General features: G+C 42.5%; 1 protein-coding gene across 1 annotated transcript in view; it reads right to left on the reverse strand.

Moving 5' to 3' along the window:
- kcnh5b (potassium voltage-gated channel, subfamily H (eag-related), member 5b) overlaps positions 1–25,440 on the reverse strand; it is a gene marked incomplete at both ends in the record, with an annotated part of 146,297 nt that overhangs the window by 97,784 nt on the left and 23,073 nt on the right. Inside the window, 3 exons of the mRNA XM_084045733.1 lie at positions 4,541–4,812; positions 4,925–5,082; positions 23,237–23,629. Coding sequence (XP_083901859.1) covers positions 4,541–4,812; positions 4,925–5,082; positions 23,237–23,629 — 823 coding nt within the window. The remainder of the gene's footprint in view (positions 1–4,540; positions 4,813–4,924; positions 5,083–23,236; positions 23,630–25,440) is intronic.

The following is a 25,440-nucleotide window of genomic DNA, read 5'->3' on the forward strand; positions in this document are numbered from 1 at the left end:
TGTGACCTTTTCTTTACCGATATATCTAAGGGAACAGACACTGACTCTGGCAAAAAGGGCGGGCCGGTGTGTTCCCTGATTACCTGTTTCACTCCTACCACCTGTGTAGGCCAGTGTCAGGCTAATATTAGACACTGTCTTGTTTATACGGTATATACACTACACTACGCCCCAAACTGTCCCTTTAATACCATTTCTGGCATAATATGACCTTTATGATCACATGACATTACAATAACTTACCATTCAAACCCAAGCTTGTATTGTATGACCTTTTCAAATAGGCTCATTAGTTCATAGAAGAATCCTTTCTGTATGGACATGAAAAGAGAAGACAGAACCACATTTAGTTATCAATGATCCTCCCTTTCTGCAACACCTTGCCACACAAGGTCACTGCTCAGCACTCGATACAAACACATCGCTTTTCCATTTGTTCCTGTTACCTACAGTATCATATCCTGTACTAGCACATCCAAACACACGTCTCTGAATGCAGTGTACTCAGCAACTGCTACAAATCTCATACATGTGGAATGCATAGCAACCTGGACCCCCCTGTACTAGTATACCAGCAGGTGCAGCAGACTTCTGTATTCCATTACTATGAAACCAAATACACAAAAAACAACAACTCATATTCAACCGTCAGACAGTGCCAAGGGTCACTGTATGAAAATTATACATGGACTTTTGAGTAGTTATGCTTATGTACAGTACATACTGTATGCAGTATATGTAACTACTAGTAGATACATTAAATTGCTGTTTTGTATTTATATCAGAATCTTCACAGATACGCAAAGTAGTGCACTACAAGCACTTCAAAGTCTATTGTGTGTGTACAGCGTGGGCATACTGTACAAACAGGGGCACTCAAGGTCTCTGGTTTTCTACTATATCATACTGTATCACATTCCACCACACAAACCCAAAGACTAATCAATAATCTATTTTATATTCTAAAACATTTCCAGACTATGAGAATTTTTGTAATCTAAGGCCTCAGAGCCCTTTATATACCATTTAGTCATTTAGCAGACGTTCTTAGTGTATGACTTAATTCCGGGCATATTTGTACAGTACAGCACCAGCTCAGTGGCCTTGTGGTTAGATTGTCCTCCCAGAGACTGGGAGGTCAGTGGTTCAATCTCCTGCCGAGTCATACCAAAGACTATAAAAATGGTACCCAATGCCTCCCTCCATGTCAATCGGCAAGGTTGGAATGGGGGTAAGTCCCTGCAACATACTAATGTCATGTCCAGGGGGTGTACTTGCACATCAAGCTGCCTCACGCTACGGAAACAGGAGATAAACGCCACATGGCTTGCTACTTACTTATATTTGTAGAGTGCATAGAAGCACATACCAAGAGGTAAACTAAGATTAGCGTTTTTATTAATGCCTTTTTCTTTTTTATTTATTTTTTCTTCTTTTTTTTTACTGCAATTAAAACTAAATACATTTGCTACAGTAAGTGGCACTGGAATGAATTGCCTCATATAAATACCGGTGCATGTTTTTCAAAATGTATTAACCATAATGCCTCATTCTATGCAATTACACAGACAAACACGCACACATCGAAGATCTTCGCACAGCATGCCCAAAGCTGTAAAAACCATTAGCTTTCAAAACCATGTGCAGAGTATGCACACAGCAACAAATGTATTAAAGCTATCAGTGCCTCATAACATCATACAGACCGCCTCATCTGCAGTGTTCACACAGCAGGATCAAACACAACATTGTCTTAATGCATGTGAAGAAACCACACACCAACTGATAGAAAAAAACGTCTGTTTTCCATTACCACATTCTGTATCAGCACACAGAGGACGGATATTTTATGAAGCATGACTCATCAAAAAGCAAACAATCTACAAGGCCTCTGGAGCCTATCATATGCTAATCACAGACCACACACATACCATACCAACAGATACGCTCCTACCAATAATATAACGTTGCTGTCAGTGGAAACCTCATACTGTATTACTGTATGTTCAAAACTGTTACTTTTCAGGATTCAAATTCAAATGTTTTTCAAGAATAATGAAATTAACATCTACAAACTAACAACGCATTGCGATGAGACTCATTGTGAGCTTGTAGATCAGCTATTTTCGCTACTGTTGCACAATACTGTCATAAAAAGTATAAAACAGGGCATTCCTTTACTAAAAACATAAAAATATGAAAGAGATACAAGGTACTGCCTGACAGCGACAATATGCAATACAGATCAGGACAATCAATAAACGCAGCCAAAACAATAAAATTCAGCATAGAGTGCAGGATCAATAGCAAAATAGCCTGTCTCAAAAAACATTGACAGCCTGATTTGCCTCTCATTTCTTAAACATTGTTTTAAAAGCATCTAATGAAACTGGTTTCAACACTTAAATCCATTTGCAATGAGTTCCAAGCTGATGGAGCAGCATACATAAAAGTTCCTTTTTTACTCAATTCCTTACAGGCTTTGGGGACAGTTAGTAAGAGCAAGTCCTGGAAGCGTAAACAATAACTTGCACTTGTCAAATTGATATACTTGGATATGTAGGATGGAAGTAAACCAAGGATTGTCTTATAAACTAAGACGTACCAGTGGATATGTTTACAGGTGGACAAAGCAGGCCAACCAACCCACGCATACAGAGAACAATGCCTTATAATTTGTGATGAACCTTAATGCTCCATGACAGACATGAAGGCTTTGGAAGGATGCATGCATATGTGTATAATAATCACCAAAATCAAGCACAGGCATAATGGTAGCAGCAACCAGTCTCTTTGCAGCCTCAAAAGAAAGATAATTTCTGTAATAAAAACCCAGCTTCAGTTTTTGTCCATGCTGAGATGAAATATACCCCCAATTACTTCAGCTGCCGCCAGTTACCCATCTATCAAAAAGTTATATTCTTTTGTTTCGTAGTTGAAAGGTGTGGGAGAATTTTTGGTGCTTCTAGGGGTATTAAACATTTAAACACAGCCTGCATTTTAGCAACATGCCCACCAATTGCCGTTGGCGGCCAATGCAATTTGCTCCACTTAAATGTATTTGCACCGTTAAGGATTACAGGTTCAAAGCCCCTGCATCAATCTATGATATAAAGTTCAAGTTGTGGCTGGCAGTCACTGTCTGTCTGTGGGTCACACAGATATGCCCGGATGCATTAACCCTGGCAGCGACGGGCAGGCCCAATTATGGACAAATGCCCGACGTCAGTGTGTGCAAGATCCCTGCCATCATCGCAAATGGAAAAAGAAAAGGTTCAGGGCCTTCACATATACAGTATGTATGTGGCCCTTCACATCTAGAGTTCACACTTATGTTGCATCCTGCTATCTGCAGGAGTTTTATGTTGTGTCTGACATCAAGCATGTTGATCTGACATCACTTGCCTGGTCTTGCCTGTCTTGCTTATCTGGCCCTTAAAGCTTGAATTCTATCCAAAGTTTTATGTTGTGTCTGACATCAATCATTTCATGTTGAATGGCTTCTGTTGTGTCTGACATCCATGCATGTTGAAAATCTCCATAGATGTGCATTTGGTTTATGTTGTGTCCGAAATAACATTACTGTACATGCATGCATGTAATGTTACTCCGCAATCAATAATAAATAAATCAAAGGAAACATCTTCACTTTCACAGCCAGGATTCAAACCAGCAACCATCTGATGCCTCAATCTCATTACTATAGCCAACAGTCTTCCTCCACCCTTACCGCACTTTCATTTGTTCAGATGATACAGGCGATTAACCACAGTAGTGTATGTCATTAATCACAGTTGTCACATTGTAAACTGCCGTTATTACTCTTGTATTAGTTAATTACAGTTATCTCATCATTTTGCATGTTCCCCTGTGATGACATCACTGATCTGAGTTAAAGATACTGTACTAATATCCAGGTCATAGGGCCTGGGGTTGATCAATCACATCAGACTAAATAGCAAGAAATGAAGAAAAATCACAATAGAACACTTGCATGTATCAAATAACAAAATGTATAAGCCATAGACCTCAGCTATATCTTTCAAAGCCACTGAACTCCTTCATACATGTAAGGTGTAACATACATTAATCAATTAATTAATTCTCTACAACTGCCAGATCCTATACAGTATCCTTCATTGTGTACGAGGGACAGGTACACAGTAATATTCTCATTGTTCATTTATCCATTTGTAACTCTGGTTGGTGTAAAGATTTAACAGGAGTTACGGTGCTAATTTAATTAGCACACAGGATTTTACAGTGTAGCGTCCATAACAGGACCAACACAGACAAAGAATCACTCACTCACAGTTTAGACTCTTCAGTCCACCAAACGTAAAGAGAACATCCAAAACCCCATACAGGAAAGTGCTGGCACTGGGGATTGAACCAGAGACCTTGCTGTGATGTGTGACACAGCTCACAACCTAGCCACACACTTTGTCATTAAGTGAAAGCCAAGGAAAAGACAAGAGTGGCAGCAGAGCCAAGTACGCTTCTTGCCAATGTCAGGAGATAATATTAAAACAACACTCACATCCGACCATCATCATGGCGACGGAGAAGATCTTCTCTCCGTCGGTGGTAGGCGCGATGTTGCCGAAGCCGATAGTGGTGAGACTGGTCATGGTGAAGTACAGAGAGGTGATGTAGAGAGAATCCTTCCCTGGGCCGCCTTCCCATTGGCCAGAACCGCTGGCATTGTACCGGTAGGGAGAGCCGATGCTGAGAGCTAATTGGTAAAGCCAGCTGTCCATCTTGATGGTGTTGGTGGCTCTGTCTATGACCTCGTAGTCGCCGATGCTGTACCTGTAGGGAGGACGTTTTGCTTGGATTCACAAAATACAACCACGTGAAAATTCTTTGGCCAGCTAAATAGATTTTTAATTCTAGATTAGGACAAAATAAGTGAAACCCGTACCAGATGCAGGCAAGCCAGTGAGCCACCAGTCCAAACACACAGACCAGTAGCACCAGTACTGCTGCTCCATACTCCAGGTAGTGGTCGAGTTTACGAGCCACTCTGCCCAGACGCAGCAAGCGGACCACTTTCAGAGAACTGAACAGACTGCTGATACCCTAGAGAGAGAGAGAGAGAGAGAGAGAGAGAGAGAGAGAGAGAGGGGGGGGGGGGGGGAGAGAGAGAAAGAGACAGAGACAGAGAGAGAGAGAGAGAGAGAGAGAGAGACATTAGAGGAACTCAACAGAAAAACTGGGGGTTGGCACACTAACTGACTGTTGGCTCAGTCAGTTAGTGTGCTCCTTGTGTTCGTGAGGACCCGGGTTCGATTCTGGACTCGGTCTTGTCTCGTAAGTCTCTCCTCTCCCTCTACCCTTGGTTTCCTGTCTCTCTAAACTGACCAATTAAAAACATCATAAAATGCCCCAAAAAAGTGTATAAATATCCCCTACTACACTGTCATCTGTCAGTGGGGTCAGTTGACCCTCAGGAAACTAACTTGACAAGGCTGACATGTTTAAATGTACAAAATAAACTATAATTGCAAACCTAAACATCATAAAAGGTGGAAATGTATATCTTATATCACAGGCTTTTAAGCTTTAAGTATTGAGCTAAATTGTGTATTAAATTATTAAGCCAACAGACATAATCAGCAAAACGGTTTGTAGGCTAAAAGTCAATAGAAATGAACACAGCTGTACACTTTCATTTGTAACCTCCAACCTCTTTTTTCCGAATACAAGAACGCTCGGTACAACAACCTAGTCGGACCCGGTCAAATCCGGCAACCTCAGAGCGGTTGGACCCAGTCAAAACCGGCGACCTCGGAACCGTCGGACCTACCAGGTATTTCTGGCCACCAGAACCTACTCCGCCGTTTGACGTCTCGGGGGTACCGAGACTAAGGGGGGGGGTTTGGGGTTCAGACAGCGAGCCTCCATCTGTTTTTGCCTAACTAGTTCCTAGCTTAATATTAGGGGCTGTAGTCTGTTCTCACCAAGCGGGCCGAGTGTGCCGCCTCGCTGGTACGCTTTTTCCTCCTTCCCTTATACCATTCTTGTTTTAACCTTGCTCTCGTTCTCCCCCCCGCTGGTTCTTTGACTCACCCAATCTCTCACCCCCCCCACACCCCCTCCATGTATCCCTCCTATTTCTCTGCCTCCCAGCAGTCACCTGCTGTGTATCACTTGGTTAGCCGTTTCCTCCCACAGTTTTGGCTCATTCTTCGCTATGGGAAAATCATCCATAAAATGAAAATGATCTTATTTACATTCATAGTGATATTAGAGTTTATGAGAAAACACAGTGAAGAAATTACAGTATCTGCATTGCAAAGGCATATTGACTTATTATTAAAATGTATGCAAGCCAATAAATATCTGAATGCATGGGAGTCATCAGCCTAATAGATCCTATTGATGTGTTGTGTGTGTTGTCTTGTGTTGTCTGCTTGTTCTCGTTGGGGTTGGAGGCAGAGCTGTGTGTGTGTGTGTGTGTGTGTGTGTGTGTGTGTGTGTGTGTGTGTGCGTGCGAGGAGTGAAGTGGGCGTCCTCTTCAAGTTGGTCGCGACAACCTCACTTTTTTTAGACCCATAGTTTGAGAACCGCTGCACTAGAGGTTGCTGAAGCGTCTCAACTATGCACACCTCTACGGCAGCCTAGTTTAATATTGTTTTAAATGCCTTTCTGAGAGAGGTGCAAAGAGAGGTGGTGACATACACAACAGGTCTTGAGCCAGCTAACTAAACTTGTTTTCTGAGTTCTGAGCTGTGTGACTGTCACATGCATCTCTAATAATATTCCCTCACATTGAGTACTGTTTCACAAATTGGTCTTGCGCAGGTGTGATGACACTCAAGCCCCTAGAACAGCTATATAAGAGAGCCATAAAGGTATTTGACCTGATACCATCACTGCAGCATCCAAAAAAAAAGTATAGCTCTTTAAACAGGCATGTGCCGTGTATAAAACTTTGGTATTAGAGTGGGAGTGTTGGGAACAGATGAGTCCCTTTGACAGTAAGCATGCACATGCTTGGGCACTCACACGTGGTTATGACAATATGCACACTTACACACCAAATAATACATATAAATACACATGTGCACATGTATACATGCACAGCACATGTCCACAAGCACTTACTACACAAACTTATCCATGCACACTTTCAAAATATACACACTCAATACACACTGGTATCCAAACACACATGTGCGCACGCAAGCAAGCACGCACGCATGCATGCACTCACACACAAACACACACACGCTCAGCTGTCTTTTCTACTCTTCCTCTCTGATGTAACTGACACATGCCCTCCAAATGGAGCCTCAGTCTTTTGTTTCTATGTTGTGGTGTCACTTTCCACAAACAGAGGACAAACTCACCAAGGCAACTGGCTGACAGCAAAAGCCCCAAACAAACATGGAGAATTATTATTAATAAAAAACTGCAGTTGAGTGAGAAAGCCCGGGGAGAGAGGGTTGGGGTGTATGCTCTACTATTGTATCTATCTATATATATTATCCTGACGAACGCTGGAGGAGTGGAGTTTTGTATAGGTGTGGACAGGAACAGGGTGGCGTGTACAAACACAGCCTAAATGTTTGCCAGCGTTGGTGTCAGTTGAAGTCAGCTCCCCTTGGCGGTGAAGTGGTGTTGGATAAAAGCAGATGAAAGCCACCAGGGTTATCTAACACCGTTCAGAGGGAAGTTATGTAAAACAAGATGGGTCGCAGCATGTTGAAAACATCATATTGATGACGTAGGTCTAAGTATGGATATGAGATCTGACAAGATGTGAAAAATATTCACACACAACAGAAACATTCACAATGTGAAAGATATTCGGGGATTTCATTCTTCCTCGGCCTATACTGGCAGCATGCACAAGAAATATGTCGCTGATCGAACGAGTGGTTTGCGAGACTAGCCGCGGAGTCAGACGCACACAGACAAATGCTCTTCTAGACAGCTCGCCATGCAATAAAAATGAAAAGAAAGAGATCAGATCGTTGGACTTGGACTAGACTGTAACCGTGCTGTGCTGTCACCCTCGATCCACATTGAGACTGAAATCTATATTCACTCTTTCTGTAAACTGCTGTATACTCTACCTCTCCATGGCAAAGAGACAGACAGACAGACAGACAGACAGACAGACAGACAGACAGACAGACAGACAGACAGACAGACAGACAGACAGACAGACAGACAGACAGACAGACAGACACACACACACACACACACACACACACACACACTATGTTAAAACCAGCATCATTCATAAGCGTAGCCTTCTCTTGGTCCTTGTACCAGCCTCATGCTCTCTCATAAATTACTTCAGCAACAGAGATGAAGACAATTCACGGAGGCTGTAATAATAAATAAAAATACTGGGAAGAGTGGGGAACACAGGGGTTTGCTGAGTCTGCTGGGATGGTGGAGTAAGAAAGTAAGAAAGTAAGAAACACAGAGCCAACACAGCAAATCCTGAGTAACACTAAAAATGACCTGTAAGGTTTCCCTTAACACTTCTGAGTGTGTGTAAGTGCGCGCGTGTGTGTGGTGCGCGTATGAGTGTTTTTCAAAATGCCATATTCTGAAAGTAAATATTGGTTGGTTGTTGTTGGTTTATAATGCATTGAATGGGTTAGGGCCAAAATAAATCTTGTGCTACATCATGAACAATCCAGACCTAACAGGGCAGCTTTCTGACCCCAGGGTCAGAACTAAATGTGGAGGCAGCATTCAGTTTTTATGCACCACATTATCTGGAACAAACTCCCAGAAAACTGCAGGTCTGCTACAACTGTTGAAACTGTCTGTTTGCCGCTGTGTTTTATTGATGTTTTTGATCCAATTCTTCTGCACTGTAGTTTCATTCTCTTTTTTGTCTTTTTTACTTTTCAAATGTCTTTTTATAATGTGGTTCTTTTTCTTTGTTTGTCTTAATGTCTTAGCGTAAATCACTTTGAATTGCCTTGTTGTTACTGTCACATCACAAGTTTACGGGTGGAAAAGAGTGGGTGAAATTATTCTCTGTACAAGCTCCCAACGTTTTGCAGTTATAAAATAGTCATAGGAATATTGAACAAATCAAAGGATAAACGTGATGTGAGATGTAATTTAGCAGCAGGTATAGACTGTAGCAGCAGATATAGAATATCACAGCCTCTTGTGCAAGTAGGGGACATATAGACCCTCCCATTTTGATGATTATGCGGTAAATTCTGCGATCGCATATTCACATTTTTCCGGAGGGTCTAGACATACCAGGTACCATAGCAGGTATCAAACATAAATATACATAAGTGATAAGTGAGTGCAGCAGCGATGGAGTGTATTTATAATCATACATAAAGTGACAATGCCAACACTGACATGGTGACAGGGCTCTGCTTGTTCAACAGCCTAGGCACGCACACACACACACACACACACACACACACACACACACACACACACACACACACACACACACACACACACACACACACACACACAACAGAGTGTTGAGGGGAAAAAACGGTCATTTTAAAGTCTTACTCAGGATTTGTTGTGTTGGCTCCATGTTTCTTACTAAAGCCCAGCATCTACAGAAAAAACAGTTAACTTTCTCCCACTCCAGTTGCTGCTGACAGAAAGTTATCCCTTTTTGGTTTGTTACCTTAATGCCCAGGTGTCCCTAATTAGTCAGCTACCTATGGCAGAGCTTAAAAGGACCTGTATAGTGGCAGGAGGTGGACCCCCCATCCCTGTCCCCGCTCCACCTCAATGGTGACAGCTGCTGTACAGGGTTTATTTTTTATTTTTTATAGCTTCATACAGTACTTTCTCTTCACCCGGTTCCCCTTTGGAGAAGGAAGTACCAGCCTCCCCTGCTCCCCACTGCTCTGTCCATCGCTATAGGTTTCCTCTGCTTTTTCACTCTTTTTTCATCCTCTCTCTGGACTTCTGTCCTCAGTCCAAGTCTCCAAAGCACCTCCCTCCCAAGACCCAAACATATTTTTTGAAGTGCACTATATACAGCCAAAATATGAATACGATATGATTATTTATCGGTGTCATGCAGCTCTAGTTTCACTGACTCTAGTGTACTGTAAAATCCTCAGTGTTAATTTGTCCATTTGTAACTCTTGAGTGTACACATGGACCCATAAGAGAGCATCAGGTCTGTGGTCCAGCCTCTTCAGCCTCTGTCCTTCTGACTGTAAACCTTACCTTTGACATAACCTCTGCTGCAACATTCTCTCTGTCAGCGTTCATTTTGACAGCCAGTTTTGAATAAAATTCCATTTACTTTTAGTCATCTGAAATGTTTTGGTTTTAGTCTAGTTTTACTTGACTAAATATCATAAGATTTCTACAGTTGATTTAGTCGACTAAAATGTATTTATTTTGGCGGGCCATGATGGCGTTGTAATGCCTGATTTACACTTACAGTAGCTGCACGCCAAAAATAGCCTATCTACAAGCTCACGACCCATTGTGAGCTTGTAAATCGACCATTTTAAGAGTGCGACAAGTCATTTTGGTCAGCACAGCTTAGTTTTTATTTAGTTTTCGTCAGTGAAAAAAGGTAGTCGAGGAACATTTTTTGCCTACGAAATTAACACTGCTCTCTGTCTGTGTCTCTCTCTTGCTCTCTCTCTCTCTCATATCCCAAGCTTCAAAGCCGTTGTCCTGTGGGACCCAGGGAGCTCAGGGCTCATATGTAAATGTCAGTATAGTCTCTACCCACAGTGATGGCAGATGAAAAGAGCATGAGTTAAGAGCGCGCAACACGTGGAACCACCCCCCCCCCCCCAAAAAAACACAGCTTATTAGCACCTGTTTAACAAAACCTTGCCTCAGGAAAGTAACACATGCTGAGGGTTGTAATCTTCCGTGAAACATCAGGAAGAGAGGAAGCGTAGTGCATAGAACGATTCCTCCAGCACTGAAATGAGGCCACGAAAAGTCAATAAGCTGAATGTTTCAATGTGTGAAGTATGCCTTTGGACCACAGACAGCAGTTCAGTCACACGATACACCAAAACAAAAACAATCTAATCATGCGGATCTTGGGATCCATATGGGAACGGCATGGCTCCAATGTGGATCTTGGACTTAATATGGTCAGCCAGCATGTGATGTCAGTCATCTATGACATGAAATCAATGGTCTATGACATACAGTATATGACGTCAGAGCCCAAAATACTTCCATTATAAAGTTAAAAATCACACCCTGTGTGAAGGTAGCGGCGCCTTTGATACATTTTGTCATCGATATGTGTTTATAATGTGTTTATAGCCATGTGTCACGTGAAGCTTGATCAATCACTTTGTTGACGGGTCTGACCAATCAGAGCGTTGACGGGTCTGACCAATCAGAGCGTTGACGGGTCTGACCAATCAGAGCGTTGACGGGTCTGACCAATCAGAGCGTTGACGGGTCTGACCAATCAGAGCGTTGACGGTGAACACGGACAAAGTCAGGTATAGAGCAGGATCCGCTCTATACCTAAAGGTATAGAGCGGCTAGCGCCGCTAAAAACGTACCTAGAAGGAGACTTTAGCCAAATGAATAATAAAATGAAATTACTAAATATTTCTAGATATTACTCATTGTTTATTTAGTCATTGTTTATATAGACATCTAATTCTATATTCATGACATCATAGTGGGCCTGACCAATCAGAACGTTGACGGACCTGACCAATCAGAACCTTGGCGAGCCTGACCAATCAGAACGTTGACGCAAAAGCCAGGTATAGAGGGCTAATATCCGCTCTATACCTAAAGGTATAGAGCGGCTAGCGCCGCTAAAAATGTATGAAACATGTGAGGTACTTCTGTGGCACCTAAAAAAATTGCTGTAAAACATGCAGAAGATATGTGGGGGAAATGTGTTCAGTGTCCAAAAATCACACCCAGTGTGAAGAGAGTGGTGCCTTTACGTGTTTTTACTCATTTTAACATCTTTTACGTATTTTTACTCAGTTTAAGTATTTTTACTCAGTTTAAGTATTTTTACTCAAAAGTGTGTGTGTGTGTGTGTGTGTGTGTGTGTGTGTGTGTGTGTGTGTGTGTGTGTGTGTGTGTGTGTGTGTGTGTGTGTGTGTGTGTGTGTGTGTGTGTGTGTGTGTGTGTGCGCGCGCGCGCGCGTTGCACTCCTGTTTGTGTATAATTAGTGTAACTGGTTGCATCTGTGTGTTGCAATCAGCCACAGCTGTTGAGGTCATGGTGAGGTCGTGCTCAAACATACGCAAAGACAGGCTCAAACATACACACAAGGCTCAAACATACACACGGACAAAGTCAGACAAAGGAGTGGTTAGCACCACTCAAAAATAAGAACAAAAGAGTTGTCATCTGCCTTTTCTTCTTTCATCCCTCCATCGATCCACCACCTCCTTTCCTACTTCAACATCCCTCATCTCTCCATCTCATTCAGTACGCGGTCTGAGTGAAACAGACTACAACAGACTGTTGTTGTCTGATGTACTCATATCCATCTGTTAGTCTCCATCCCTCCATCTGTGTTTTCTTCCATCCCTCCAGCAGTAAGGAAACCTGTGATGAGTCCAACAGCAGCCTAACTTACCTCTCAACCCCCTATCCCTCTGCTGCTCCCTCTCTCTCCATACTGTACGTCAATCCACATCTCTCCATCCCTCATTCAGTCTCTCTGCTCCTCTCTCCATATGTAAATCCCCGCTGTCTCTCTCTCTTTATCCCTCTATATCCATTCAATCTCACTCTGTTCCTCTCTCTCTCATATTCAGCAGCTGTTTTTCTCTCTGCCTATAACTCCTCGACTCCCAACACACACAAACCAACGCATTCTCACTCCCAAGACGGCAAGCAGTGGTGGAAGAAGTACTCAGATATTTTACTTAAGTAAAAGTAGCAATACCACACTATAAAAATACTACAAGTAAAAGGCCTGTGTTCAAAACGTTACTTGTGTAAAAGTACAAAAGTATTGGCATCACAATATACTTAAAGTACCAAAAGTAAAAGTACTGGAACGTTTGAAAATAGCAGATCTACAAGCTCACCCTTTTACGTCTTGGGTTTGAGAACGGCATATTTGCATTCCAGGAGTGCGGAAAAGAACGTAAAATGTTTGGTCACATTTGTGCCAAGAAGTCATTATGGGCCGTTTTGGGAGTGAGTGTGTAGCACACACACACACACACACACACACACACACACACGCGCACACTAGGTATGAGACATTTAAACAGTTAAGTGTGTACACGAAGGGAAAGAAAAATCATTATCCGTTTTATGGCTAATTTACCCCAAATTAAAATAACTCATAAATAATTAAAATGTAACTGGACTTTGTGTTACACGCTCATTCTGTTTTTCAAAGTGACCGTCATCAGTTCTCAGACTGGATTGACTTCAATGTTTTCTTCCACTGTGTAGTGCCGACATGCACCAGCTGAACCAGCCTAATTAGTCTAGAGCTGCAATATTACCGTTAACTTTATCCGGTTGCATTTATCCAATACATCAAATATCAATGTTGCTGGCTACCATGAAATCAGATTAACATTTAAACAAACTGCACATTAAAGGAAAAACAAGGCTTTGTAAATTCTACATAATAAACCCAAGGTAAGAAGTGTTACTGAGAACAGTACTTTATTTTTCCTGGCTTGGATGTTCATAAACCTGATTATCCTAGGGAAGTAGCTATTTAGCAATCTACTGCCAGGGGCTTTTACTATGAAGTTACTTGCCACCTGGTGGCAGTGGTTGGGGTCGTTAGGATCTTTAATAAACCTGCAAGCTTTACAGACACGTCATCCATAGTCCATCCATTATGTCCTGAAAGGAGGCAAGCTCACATCCACTGAAGCCCTTAGCTATTTGCATGACCCTCTGCATTGCTTTGTGGTTGAAGTCAGTACAGTTCACAGTCAGGGTGATCTTAGTGGTGCCTCTGTAGAAGGCCCGTAGAATCTTGGGCATCATGCCAAACTTCTTCAGAAATGCCTTGAGATAAAATAGGCATTTCTGTGCCTTCAGCAGCACCACATGGCCGGTACGTCCCAGTTGAGTTTCTCAGTGATGTGAATGACAAAGAATTTGAAGTCGCAGACCCTGTCCACTGTGGCGCTTCCTGTACTCCACCATCAGCTCTTTGGTCTTGTCGACATTGAGAGTGAGGTTGTTCTCCTTGCACCACCAATGTGTCAGGTCTCATCACTGTTAACACATTTGGTGCCAGAGGTTTTTTAAAACAGGGTGCATCTAGTGCTGGCATTCTTATCGTTTACGCTGCGCTGTTTAGGGCGGTAGAAGCCATGACGAGGACGCAGATGTAAACAAAAGCTGCGTGCACGATGGTGGAGGGTCCCGACTATCGCCTGGAACAATAATATTTTAACGCGATCCGCTATTGCAAAGTGATCGCCCATCAAAAACGTCTCGTTTCCACCACGTTAAAAACTAAGATATGGAGATATGAAGCTTTTTCTCAAGGAGTTATAATGGGAGCGGACGGGAGGTAGGTTTTTTGGCACGGATCCAGATCCGTCCTCTCCTTTTTTCAAGCTCCGTGAATCATTCCAAACTTGCGTTAGAGCGCCCCATGTGGGAAAAACAATTAAAAATGAAAAAATCTCCTCACGGAGATTCCCGGTTATGGCACTCAATGTGTAAATGATCGGGCCTTTCACAGTATGATATACAGTTGCTGCATCTAACACACGTGATGTACACTGTACTGTTAATTTGTATAAATGTGACATCACACTACCGTTTCTTGCTTTTAACCGCTAGCACAGCCCAAATTCCCAAAAGCCCTCTCTCTCTCTCTCTCTCTCTCTCTCTCTCTCTCTCTCTCTCTCTCTCTCTCTCTCTCTCTCTCTCTCTCTCTCTCTCTCTCTCTCTCTCTCTCTCTCTCTCTCTCTCTCTCTCTCTCTCTCTCTCTCTCTCTCTCTCTCTCTCTCTCTCTCTCTCTCTCTCTCTCTCTCTCTCTCTCTCTCTCTCTCTGTGCTGTTGTTGTGGTAAAGGTCAGGGTGGATTAGGCCATGCTGAGTTTAGCCTGGAGCCATGGAGCTGTGTGCTCTCAGTGCCATCCCCCGAGGGCCCTTCAGCCCCAGCAGGGGGCCTCCTGGCTGCCTCATGGGGGCTTCTCTCCTCCCTTCCCCCATGCCTTCTGGGCGATGCTGCTGCCTTCATGGTTCCTCAGGTCCTTCCTTCCTCTCCATGTATGCCTCCTGACTCCTAGGGTCCTCACTCCTCTCCCATCCTCACCCCTATACTCTTACTTATTTTTCATTTTCTCTCTGTGCTACTCCTCTTACTCCCTATATCATCTCCTTTCCTCGCTCTCTTCACCTCCTCAGGGAACCTCACACAGCCTTCATACTCCTAGTGTCATCCCCTGACTCGTCTCTCACACACACACACACACACACACACACACACACACACACACACACACACACACACACACACACACACACACACACACACACACACACACACACACACACACACACACACACACACACACACACACACACACACACACACACTTGAAACCCAGGGAGCATCGGTACAAACCTGGGTGTGAAAATGTTACATCATGTTGTTGTTTTTACTCTCCACACTGACACTCTGTTACTGTTATCTCTGCGTGTGTGCGACTGTGTGTTCCTGCCTGCCTCTCGGTGTACAGTACGTCTGTGTGCACATGTGTATACAGCATGCTATGTCAGTGTGTGTGTGTGTGTGTGTGTGTGTGTGTGTGTGTGTGTGTGTGTGTGTGTGTGTGTGTGTGTGTGTGTGTGTGTGTGTGTGTGTGTGTACGCATGTGCATATCACAGACGACACGTGGCATCACACATTTTTAAAACACACCGCCCAGGCTTGGCATAATGTGCTTTTTGACTGGAGAGTAGCTCCAGTCCTACAGATTGTCCTACAGAGGTATGCGAAGAATTTGCCTTTAGCCCCGCCCACCTATATTAATGAATGGGAGTGAACGCCCACAATTCAACGTCAAAGACTGCAGTGAGAAAACTTTTCCTCTACAGTGGTCACAGCCACGACTAGCGAGTGAGGTGGGAGAGAAAGAGAGAGACAGACAGACAACAGAGAGAGAGAGAGAGAGAGTCCGGTATTTAAAATTTACTTGAGTAAAAGTACAAAAGTATTGGCATCAACTTGTACTTGTACTTAAAGTATAAAAAAAGTACTCATTATAGAATGTCCCATTTCCTAAGCGTTCAACATGTATAAAAATCGTTTGAAAATAGCCGATCTACAAGCTCACAACAAGTTGCAAGAGCGTGCGAGTCGAAAAAGAATGACGCTTCACCGGCGCGTTTCAATGTTGTAGCGCTCCTTCAGCAGCCCTGCTTCTACATTTCTGCGTTCTTCGCCGTTTTTTTTTTTCTCACGCCGTTTGGTGCTTCAGCACCTCAAGCCCGTTGGATAAGCCACCACTGATTTAGACTGAATGTTTCATTTATCCTCATCTTGCGCTAATGCACACAACTGTTTCACCAGGTTTTATTTGTGTTGTTTCTCATAAGCGTGCATCCGTTGTCTGTCAACGGTAACCGGTCAGGTGGGCACAAAAACCAACTGGGCACACCGGACAACTGGGCACACAGCACACACACACTACATGAAAAAAGGCCGTTCGCATCCACGACGCGTTGTCAGCTTGTAGGTCTGCTATTTTAGGAATAAAGTAAGCTCTATAGACCCTCTTCTGTGGGCAGCAGACAAAATAGCTGCATCAACAGTGAAAAGTTGTGAATCAGACTTTGTTTTCAACGCAAGCAGTTGCCTACACCCAGAAACGTTAGTGTGTGTGTGTGTGTGTGTGTGTGTGTGTGTGTGTGTGTGTGTGTGGGGGGGGCTAATAAAGCGCAGAGGCTTTCGTTTTTAACAAAATGATCTCAATCGCGAGGGAGACGATGCAAGTAGCACGGGTCCAAAAAATGGGATCCGAACCGAAACGGACCCGTGGATAATTGGAGCGGTCCGAACAGAACCGAGAAAACATTCCAAATTACTGGACCCGGCCCGAAACGGGACCGAGGAAAACTGGACCCGTTCCGAAACGAACCGAGGATAATCCAAATGTACTACACCCGGTCTGACCGGGTCTCAGACCATCACCATGGTATTCATATTAGTCATGTGTGTCAGTCAGCACAGGGATAAAGTGGTTAATGCAGGTTTTGTAATAATTAGACAAATCTACAGTTTACTAATAGGCTACAGTGAAGTCGGACTGAATAATGACTGAAACGTTTTTCTCTGGCACAGTAGTTGTCAATTAGCAAACTGGACATTTAAACTGAATGTTTCCTTTATCCTCATCTTCCGCTAATGTGCGCAACTGTTTTGCCAGGCTTTATTTTTGTTGTTTCTCATAAGCGTGCATCCGTTGTCGGTCAACAACACAGTAGTACACGCACACACACACACACGCATACGCTCACGCACACACAATAACGTTTCTGGGTGTAGTGCTTGCGTTAAAAACAAAGTCTGCTTCACAACTAAGTACAAATATAGCTATCAACCATTTACTTAAAAGTAGAATGTATCATTATAATGTCCCATTTCACGTTCTTAAAAATGAATGAAAATCTTTAGAAAATAGCAGATCTACAAGCTAACAATGTGTAGCACCGTGACACGTTGTGAGCTTGTAGATCGGCTATTTTCAAATAGCCAAAGCTTAAATAGGGCTGAAGTGATTAATGTATGTTTAATTTGTAATAATAAATAATTTAAAAAATAATAAACTTTTCAAATAATTGTAGTGGAGTAGAAGTAAAAGTACTGAAATAAATACAGGGTGCTTCATGTATGTACACCAGGGAGGATAATTTTATACTCTAATTTAAGTTAAATAAATAACATTTGTTTTAAAATGTATTGGATACATAACAAACGTATCGTAATACTAATAAATAATACATTTTGGGTGCATCCTGCTCTGTTTACGCGATTAATCACATGATTTCTGTAGTTAATTGTGCGATTAATGGTATAATCATTTTTTTTTATTGGCTCAAACTTGAATGAACTGAAAAGCCCTGCATTGTATTGTAAACAGAGCAGGATGCATCCAAAAATGTATTATTTATTAGTATTACTATACTTTTATTATGTATCCAATACATTATAAAACCAACGTTATTTAGTTAATTCTCTTAAATTAAAATATAAATTATATCCTCTCTGGTGAACATACATTATTATTTCCTGTGGTGTAAAGTAACTAAGTACATTTACTCAAGCACTTAGGGACCAGTCGAAATTTAGAGAAGGGGGGGTATGGAGGAAAATAGGGGAGGGTCATGCCTTTTTAATTTTGGTCTAAGGGAGGGTCAGCTAATTTTACTTTGAATCCAAGGGAGGGTCATGCAATTTTGAATTGATGAAATAGTCCGTTTTTTATATACCTTTTAAGTACAGCAAAACAGTGGTCAATGACCCCTCTCTATTTCAAATGATACAAAGAATTCAAATCAAGTAACACCGTGGTCTATTTAGAATCCATGACAGTAATTAACAAGCCATCAACGCACTGCGAGTGTGAACGACCCAGTCAAATCTATTCAGCGTCTTGACGATCGTGTTTGAACAAAGCAAAATCCATTCTGCTACCACTACTGTCTACAGTGCATTTAGCAAGACTGACTACAGCAATGTTCTAAATATTAAGTATTTAAGTAGCCTTAGATAAAGACTCTCGCAGATTTTATCGATTTTGAAATCCTTTTATAACTCTACGAGAGTCGTATCTACCACCCCACCCCCCCAGATTGCTTACTTACCCGCTTGCCCCAAATGTTAACTTGGTGTCCGTTGTATTTGTGTAATGTATTAGTCCATATTTTCCAATAAATAGGTGTTTTGTTCCCGTCTGTGGCCGAACGCCATTTTCCTCCCTCTTTTACTTCCTGTTTACATTGAGTGTAATTCCGGATTTCACCAGATGCGCCCCGTCACCACCGCCCATTGGGAACCTCCGACAGAATTGGCCACAGACGGGATCAAAACACTTATTTATTGAAAGATATGGACTAATACATGGCACAAACACGCCTTACACCGAGTTAACATTTAGCATTTGTACATGTTGGGAGAAGTACGGTCTTTGGAGCTGACATTTCACAGCAATCTGGGGGGTGGTAGGTAGATAAGACTCTCGTACATGTTAAACTCGATAAAATACATCTGCGAGGTTTTTTTTAAAATCTATATTAGATAAAGAGCGAGAGGATATGAACAGTAATTATTTTTCATCCACAAATACCTACTGTATCTGTCTCAAAATAAGACGGATCACTGATTGTCTGCGCTTCTCTGTGTGAGTCTGCTCTTGTTGAATGGACAATGGACATGTGAGTGCGTGCGCCCGGCAGGGTTATAGGTTTCGATTGGACACTTCGTTGTGCGCTGTATCGCGTACCGAAAATAGACGATCTACAAGCTCACAATGCTTGGTGCTGGGACGCATTGTGAGCTTGTAGATCGGCTATAATTCTGTGCGTGACACAGCGCTTGATTAGTATAGCCTACTCAAGCTTGGAGATGCGGCGTTTAGAGAGTAAGAAAGGGCACATCTCTTAGCCTTGAATGCTGCCTTCGAGTAGGGCATTTGCGTTTTTTTTCACCATTTATTTTTCACCATAATAAATGCTGCATTCATGGTCTGGAGAGGGCACCTTTTTTACCAAGGGGTAAAAGGGCAGGGGCTCAAGCCCCCTTTCATGTCTATAGTGTGCACGTGCATGGTTCTCTAATCAATGTGAAAAGCAAAACATTGGACATATCAGTTTTAAATGTCATGTTGTATTTGATGGGGAGGGTTAGGGGTGTCAAGAATTTCACAATACAATACATGTTGGGCATGATATCTATATGATATATTATACAGCAAGTGTTCTCTATTGATGATGCGTCGCGAGCAGTGCTGAGCGCTACTTTGAAAAACCCAGACGGGCGGTGCTAAAATCAAATCTTTCTGAAAACTCGTTCCTTCTATCAGAATGGGTAGCTTTTGTGTAAATCGTCGGACTGTGGATCCGTGCGCTCCGTAGTATGCGGGATCGAATCCCACTCCAGTCAGTACTTTTCCGCGATGCAACGTTACTTCTTGCGGTCAATTTATTTACTCGAAGTTAAGGTTAGGAATAAGATTAGGGTATAATAGACATCATTTTACTGAGGTAAATGTCATTGATATTTTTAGGGGAGGGTCATTCTTTTTTTTTTTATCACTTGGGGAGGGTCATTGATTTTTTTTCCCATTCAGAGGGAGGGTCATGGCATTTTAAATTAGGGCACATATATTTCCTCCATACCCCCCCTTCTGTAAATTTCGACTGGTCCCTTACTTAGGTACAATTTTGAGGTATTTTTTTTTTACTGTCCTGTAGTATTTACAATTTTCACTACTTTTACTTCTACTCCACTACTCATCTCAGAGGCAAATCTTGTACTTTTACTCCACTACAATGAACACAGAAGCCACGTCCTAGCTCTCCAGTCAAAATGACATCTACTGTATGTCATTCGTCCTTGTTCCAGTTGAGACAGTAGCACGACAGTTTAAGCCTGGGCTATACTATAGTTGCACGCGGGTGTTGCACACCGAAAACAGCAAATCAAGAATTCAAGTATAGATAAAGTGTTAGGTATAACACAGGCTTTAGCATGACAACAGACGCACAATAACCAACCTGTTACTATTTCTTAACTGCACCTCACTTCACTCAAACAGAGTCATCCATCTATCCACTTAAGAGGGGGAAAAAAACACCCCAGCAACAAACACGTCAATTTAGCAGAGAGAGAGTGGAGGGGGGGGGCTCTCTCTAGAGGGAGAGAAAGAGCCATTCAGTAAATTTGCGCGCCATTGATTTCCACTCAACCCGTCTACCCTGCTCAATGCCGCAACAGAGTGGCTGGAACGCTGACAGACTCACCGCAGCCCAACAGGATGTTAGATAATCCATCAGTTACCTGCTGGGAGAGGGCAGCCACCTGAGCTAACACACAGCGCCAGTCCTACCAAACCCATTCAGTCTGATGGACCTCATATTTACCTGACTGCAGGAGAGAGCAGACCTCTTAAATGGAGATATGACACACACACACACACACACGCCGCACACACGCACACGCAGAGCTAATGAGAGAGACAGACACAACACATCTGTAGTAGAGGATGTATGTTTACGTTGATAAACAGTAAATATGTATACATAAACACACACACACACACACACACACACACACACGCGCGCGCGCGCACCGTTAATGAGAGACAGACAATACTCCTTGGAAGAGGATATATGTTGATGTTTATAAATAGTAGATATATATGCATAAACACACAAACGCACAAACACACACGCACGCACACACACACGTGTACCCCTTCACAGAAAAACGATCATATTGACTCACCCATAATGCATACAGTCTCACACACACACACACACACACACATATACACACACACACGCACCTCCATGCATGCACACACACACGCAACAATAACAATACATCATAGAGAGATGAACGGTAGACACTCTCTGTGTTCAGTACAGTCTATTGATTAGCCGCATCTTTCAGCTTGAAGTCTAATTAATTATATACGCAATCAGGTGGAAAATAGCCTCCAATGAGCTCTAAAGCTGTATTGATGAAACTCCTCTATATATGTGATAGGTGTAAACGACCATGAAAGATCCTAGGTCAATCAGGCCCGAAATAAACCAATTCAACAAGTTAGCAGTATAATTCCCCAAAGGAAAAAGTCATTCTGCTAAGATTCCTCTAAACTAATTAAGCGCCTAGAAGTTGCGTCTTTTGGAAAAAATGTCCCAGGTGCATGGTAAAAGCCCTGCAGAGAAAAAAAATGGTTGGATTTTATTTTATTTTTAATTTTCTTGATCCTGGAAATTGTTGTGGGGTCAAGCTAATTGGGACAAAAGATGTTGAACTGTGCAGATGCATTGACAATATTATTACCGGCCCCAGTTCTGCCAAAATGGTTGTTGCCTAGTCCTCTAGTGTGATATCGACAGCTGCTAAATTATATTCTCTAGCGCTCATTAGAGCACTAACAGATTTTTGTAACAAATACTGACTAAAAAAAATACTGACTCACAATGCATCTCCACCAAAAGGTCACATTCCATGTATTGTCATGTCCAAAATGCCACTCTGTGTCCACATAATTACCCAAGACACTATCCAATTGTCATTATTTTGCAGCCCTATATCAAAAGCCACTTCTACCACTCCCAACCTAAACCCATCAAGCCATTTTCAACCAAATCAAACCACCTCTTATCAGTCAACTCAGTGTATACTCTGCTCAGCCGAACAACAACAAACTACCAGGACGCACTGCTGTTTCAAGGAGGAGAAAACAATCTCACGCCAGTTAAAACATTGACTTGAAACACTCAGCTGTGCATTTCCTTGCCTAATGAATAAAAAATCTACAGGCAAACAGACTTCATTAGATATGTTCTACTGATCAATTCGTATAGCTGTGTGTGTGTGTGTGTGTGTGTGTGTGTGTGTGTGTGTGTGTGTGTGTGTGTGTGTGTGTGTGTGTGTGTGTGTGTGTGTGTGTGTATTGGAAGTGTTAATGGAGGATGGATTGAGGGACACTATAATGTAGAAGTAGTAAATATAAATATGAATTCCAAATTACGCAGTATGGTTCAATAATGTATTGATTCTACAACCAATTGAAACAATTGAGGTATAAAGTTATGAAATCCCCCAAAGTCATCTAGCCACACCTCCACCCCACCTGAACCCTCTCCTCAATCCCAATGTCAGATTTAGATATGGATACGTCAGTCTATGGCGTATCATGAGGTACGACATTTGGTATGACACCAAATTTGGGAAAGGTTTCAGTCCAATCTGACACCCTTTCATCTACCCTTTGAATTATAAAATAAATATTAAAAAAGTACAACATGTGACAATTAGTGGAGCTAATGCTTTAGCCTACTTACTGGCAGCATTTGGCACTGATCAATCCAGTGGTTTGTGAGATTAGCTTGGACACACACACACACACACACACACACACACACACACACACACACACACACACACACACACACACACACACACACACACACACACACACACACACACACACACACACACACACACACACACACACACACACACACACACACACACACACACACACACACACGACTTTGATTTGGCAACGACCCCTCACCTCGTCCACGTTCTCAAACGCATTGATGATGTCGTACGGCAGACAGGACAGCAGGTCGATCACGAACCACGTCTTCAGGTAGTTCATGCGGATCAGCTTGGGGTCGGAGATCACCTCCCCGCCGGGTCCCACGAAGGTGGTGTGGAAGTTGAGGACGATGTCCACCAAGAAGATGACGTCCACCACGCTGTCCAGCACGAGCCACACAATGTTGTTCTGCTTGGTCTTGAAGGACACGTTGTAAGGGACCATGATGGCCGTGTAGAAGGTGAGGACGAGGATGACCCAGTCCCAGGTGGTCTTGAAGGTGCAGTAGTGAAGGATGATGTGTGGGGGGGTCTTGGGCGCCTCCTGCTTGTACTGTGGCAAGATGTCCGAGTTGAGCTGCAGCACCTAGTGATGTGGGAGGAACAGAGAGGGACAAATGATACGTTTTATGCATGGTGGTGATCATCTGCTATTGGTCTCAAGGGCTGAGTTCGATCGATCAATACTTCAAAAGATCGATAAAGAGCGTATATAAGAGACATGAGAAAGTGAACCAATCAAATACAGCCAATAATGAAAGAGAGAGAGGAAAACTTAGTATGTCTATGTTTTTTTATAATCCTCTCCACAGCTGAACGTGATGAGAGGAGTGAAGTAGAAGAGGGAGAGAGAGAGAGAGAGAGAGGTTTTTGATGCATATGCTCTCTATTTTCATCTGACTTTCTCTGCTGCTTTGCAAAGCAAGCTGTGACAAACCTCCTTATTACAAACTGTGAATACATTTAGTCTTTTACCCAAAGAGAGAGAGACAGGGAGAAGGTAAGCAAGAGGAAACAATTTAAAGGCAGAATGGAAGACGTGGGAGTGCGATAGAGGGATAGAGAGTACATTAAATGAGAAGGGAAAGTGATAAGGGGAAGTTTTTTGGGTGCTGCTTATAATCCTTCCAGCAATACCCCCTGTTGTGTCCCGTCTCTACACAAAACACATTTTTCTAATACATGAGTGTTTTTGAACTACAGTACTACAATTGCTGCTACAACTACTACTACTACTACGACAACTGTATAGCACTATTCACTAGTGCTATAGTAGAAGTACCAGTTACTATAGTGCAGAACTTAGTAAGAAAATTACAGACTGCACAGGGTTGTTATCGCCTATTTGTATTACTACTAAGTACCTTACCTATCATATTTTATTCTTATTTTATTGTTATCCACACTGTTGAGGAAACTTGAAGTACAATATTTTCACTGCCTATAATAATGCTAATAACTGTATTGTATGTGTGTATGTACAATAAACAATGTTGAACCTAATACCATTACCAGGGTTGGATTATCCCTAGTAGGGATCGGGCGAGTGCCCTGGGGCGTACAATAATAATTTGGGGCCCCCTCATTCGCTGCAATGAGGTAGCATCAGTTGGCCGATGTCTATCTATGCTGTCATATGCATGATGAGGCTAGTCTGTACTTTTAACTATGAGTTCATGTAAATCTATGGTGTTCATAGCCATAGTAAGTTTTACTTTATGTGTAAAGTGGGAGGAGGGAGCCACCTGAAGTGTGGTCCCCCTAGGGCACCACAATGTGTTAATCCAAGCCTGACCATTACAATTATTACTACAACATTAGTACTACTGCGACTACAGTTATTATTACAGCCACTACTACAGGTGGGCCGTGACATTGTGACTAGCCCTTAGGTGTGCCTTGGTCTCAAAACGTTTGATAACTAACTACTGCATTACTTATCCAATAATATTATTGTGAAATTAGCCATTCTGCATAATGAGTACTTTTATGTTTGTTACTGTAAGTATATTCTGATGCAAAAACGTTTACTTTTACAAACGTAATTGAATGCAGGACTTTTACTTTTAACAGTATTTTTACATCATGGTATTGCTACTGCAGGAGGAAGTGGCTAATGTTGCTCAGGAGAGGAAAGTCTGGAGCTCTCTGCTGGAACTGTTGCCCCCGCGACCCGACTCCGGATAAGCGGTTGAAGATGGATGGATGGATGGATGGTATTGCTACTTAAAATATGAGTACCGGTACTTCTTTCACCACTGGTAGTATTACTACTACTAGTTCTACTGCTTCAAATGTAAATCTTCTGTTATTACTGCTACAACAATGGCTACTCTCCCAGCATTGTAAGCCGGCGCCGGCAGGCTGCATGAAGAATAATCGGCGCCCTCGTCACAA

Source organism: Gymnoscopelus microlampas, assembly GCF_963454915.1.
Source record: "Gymnoscopelus microlampas genome assembly, chromosome: 20".
Lineage (NCBI taxonomy): Eukaryota > Metazoa > Chordata > Actinopteri > Myctophiformes > Myctophidae > Gymnoscopelus > Gymnoscopelus microlampas.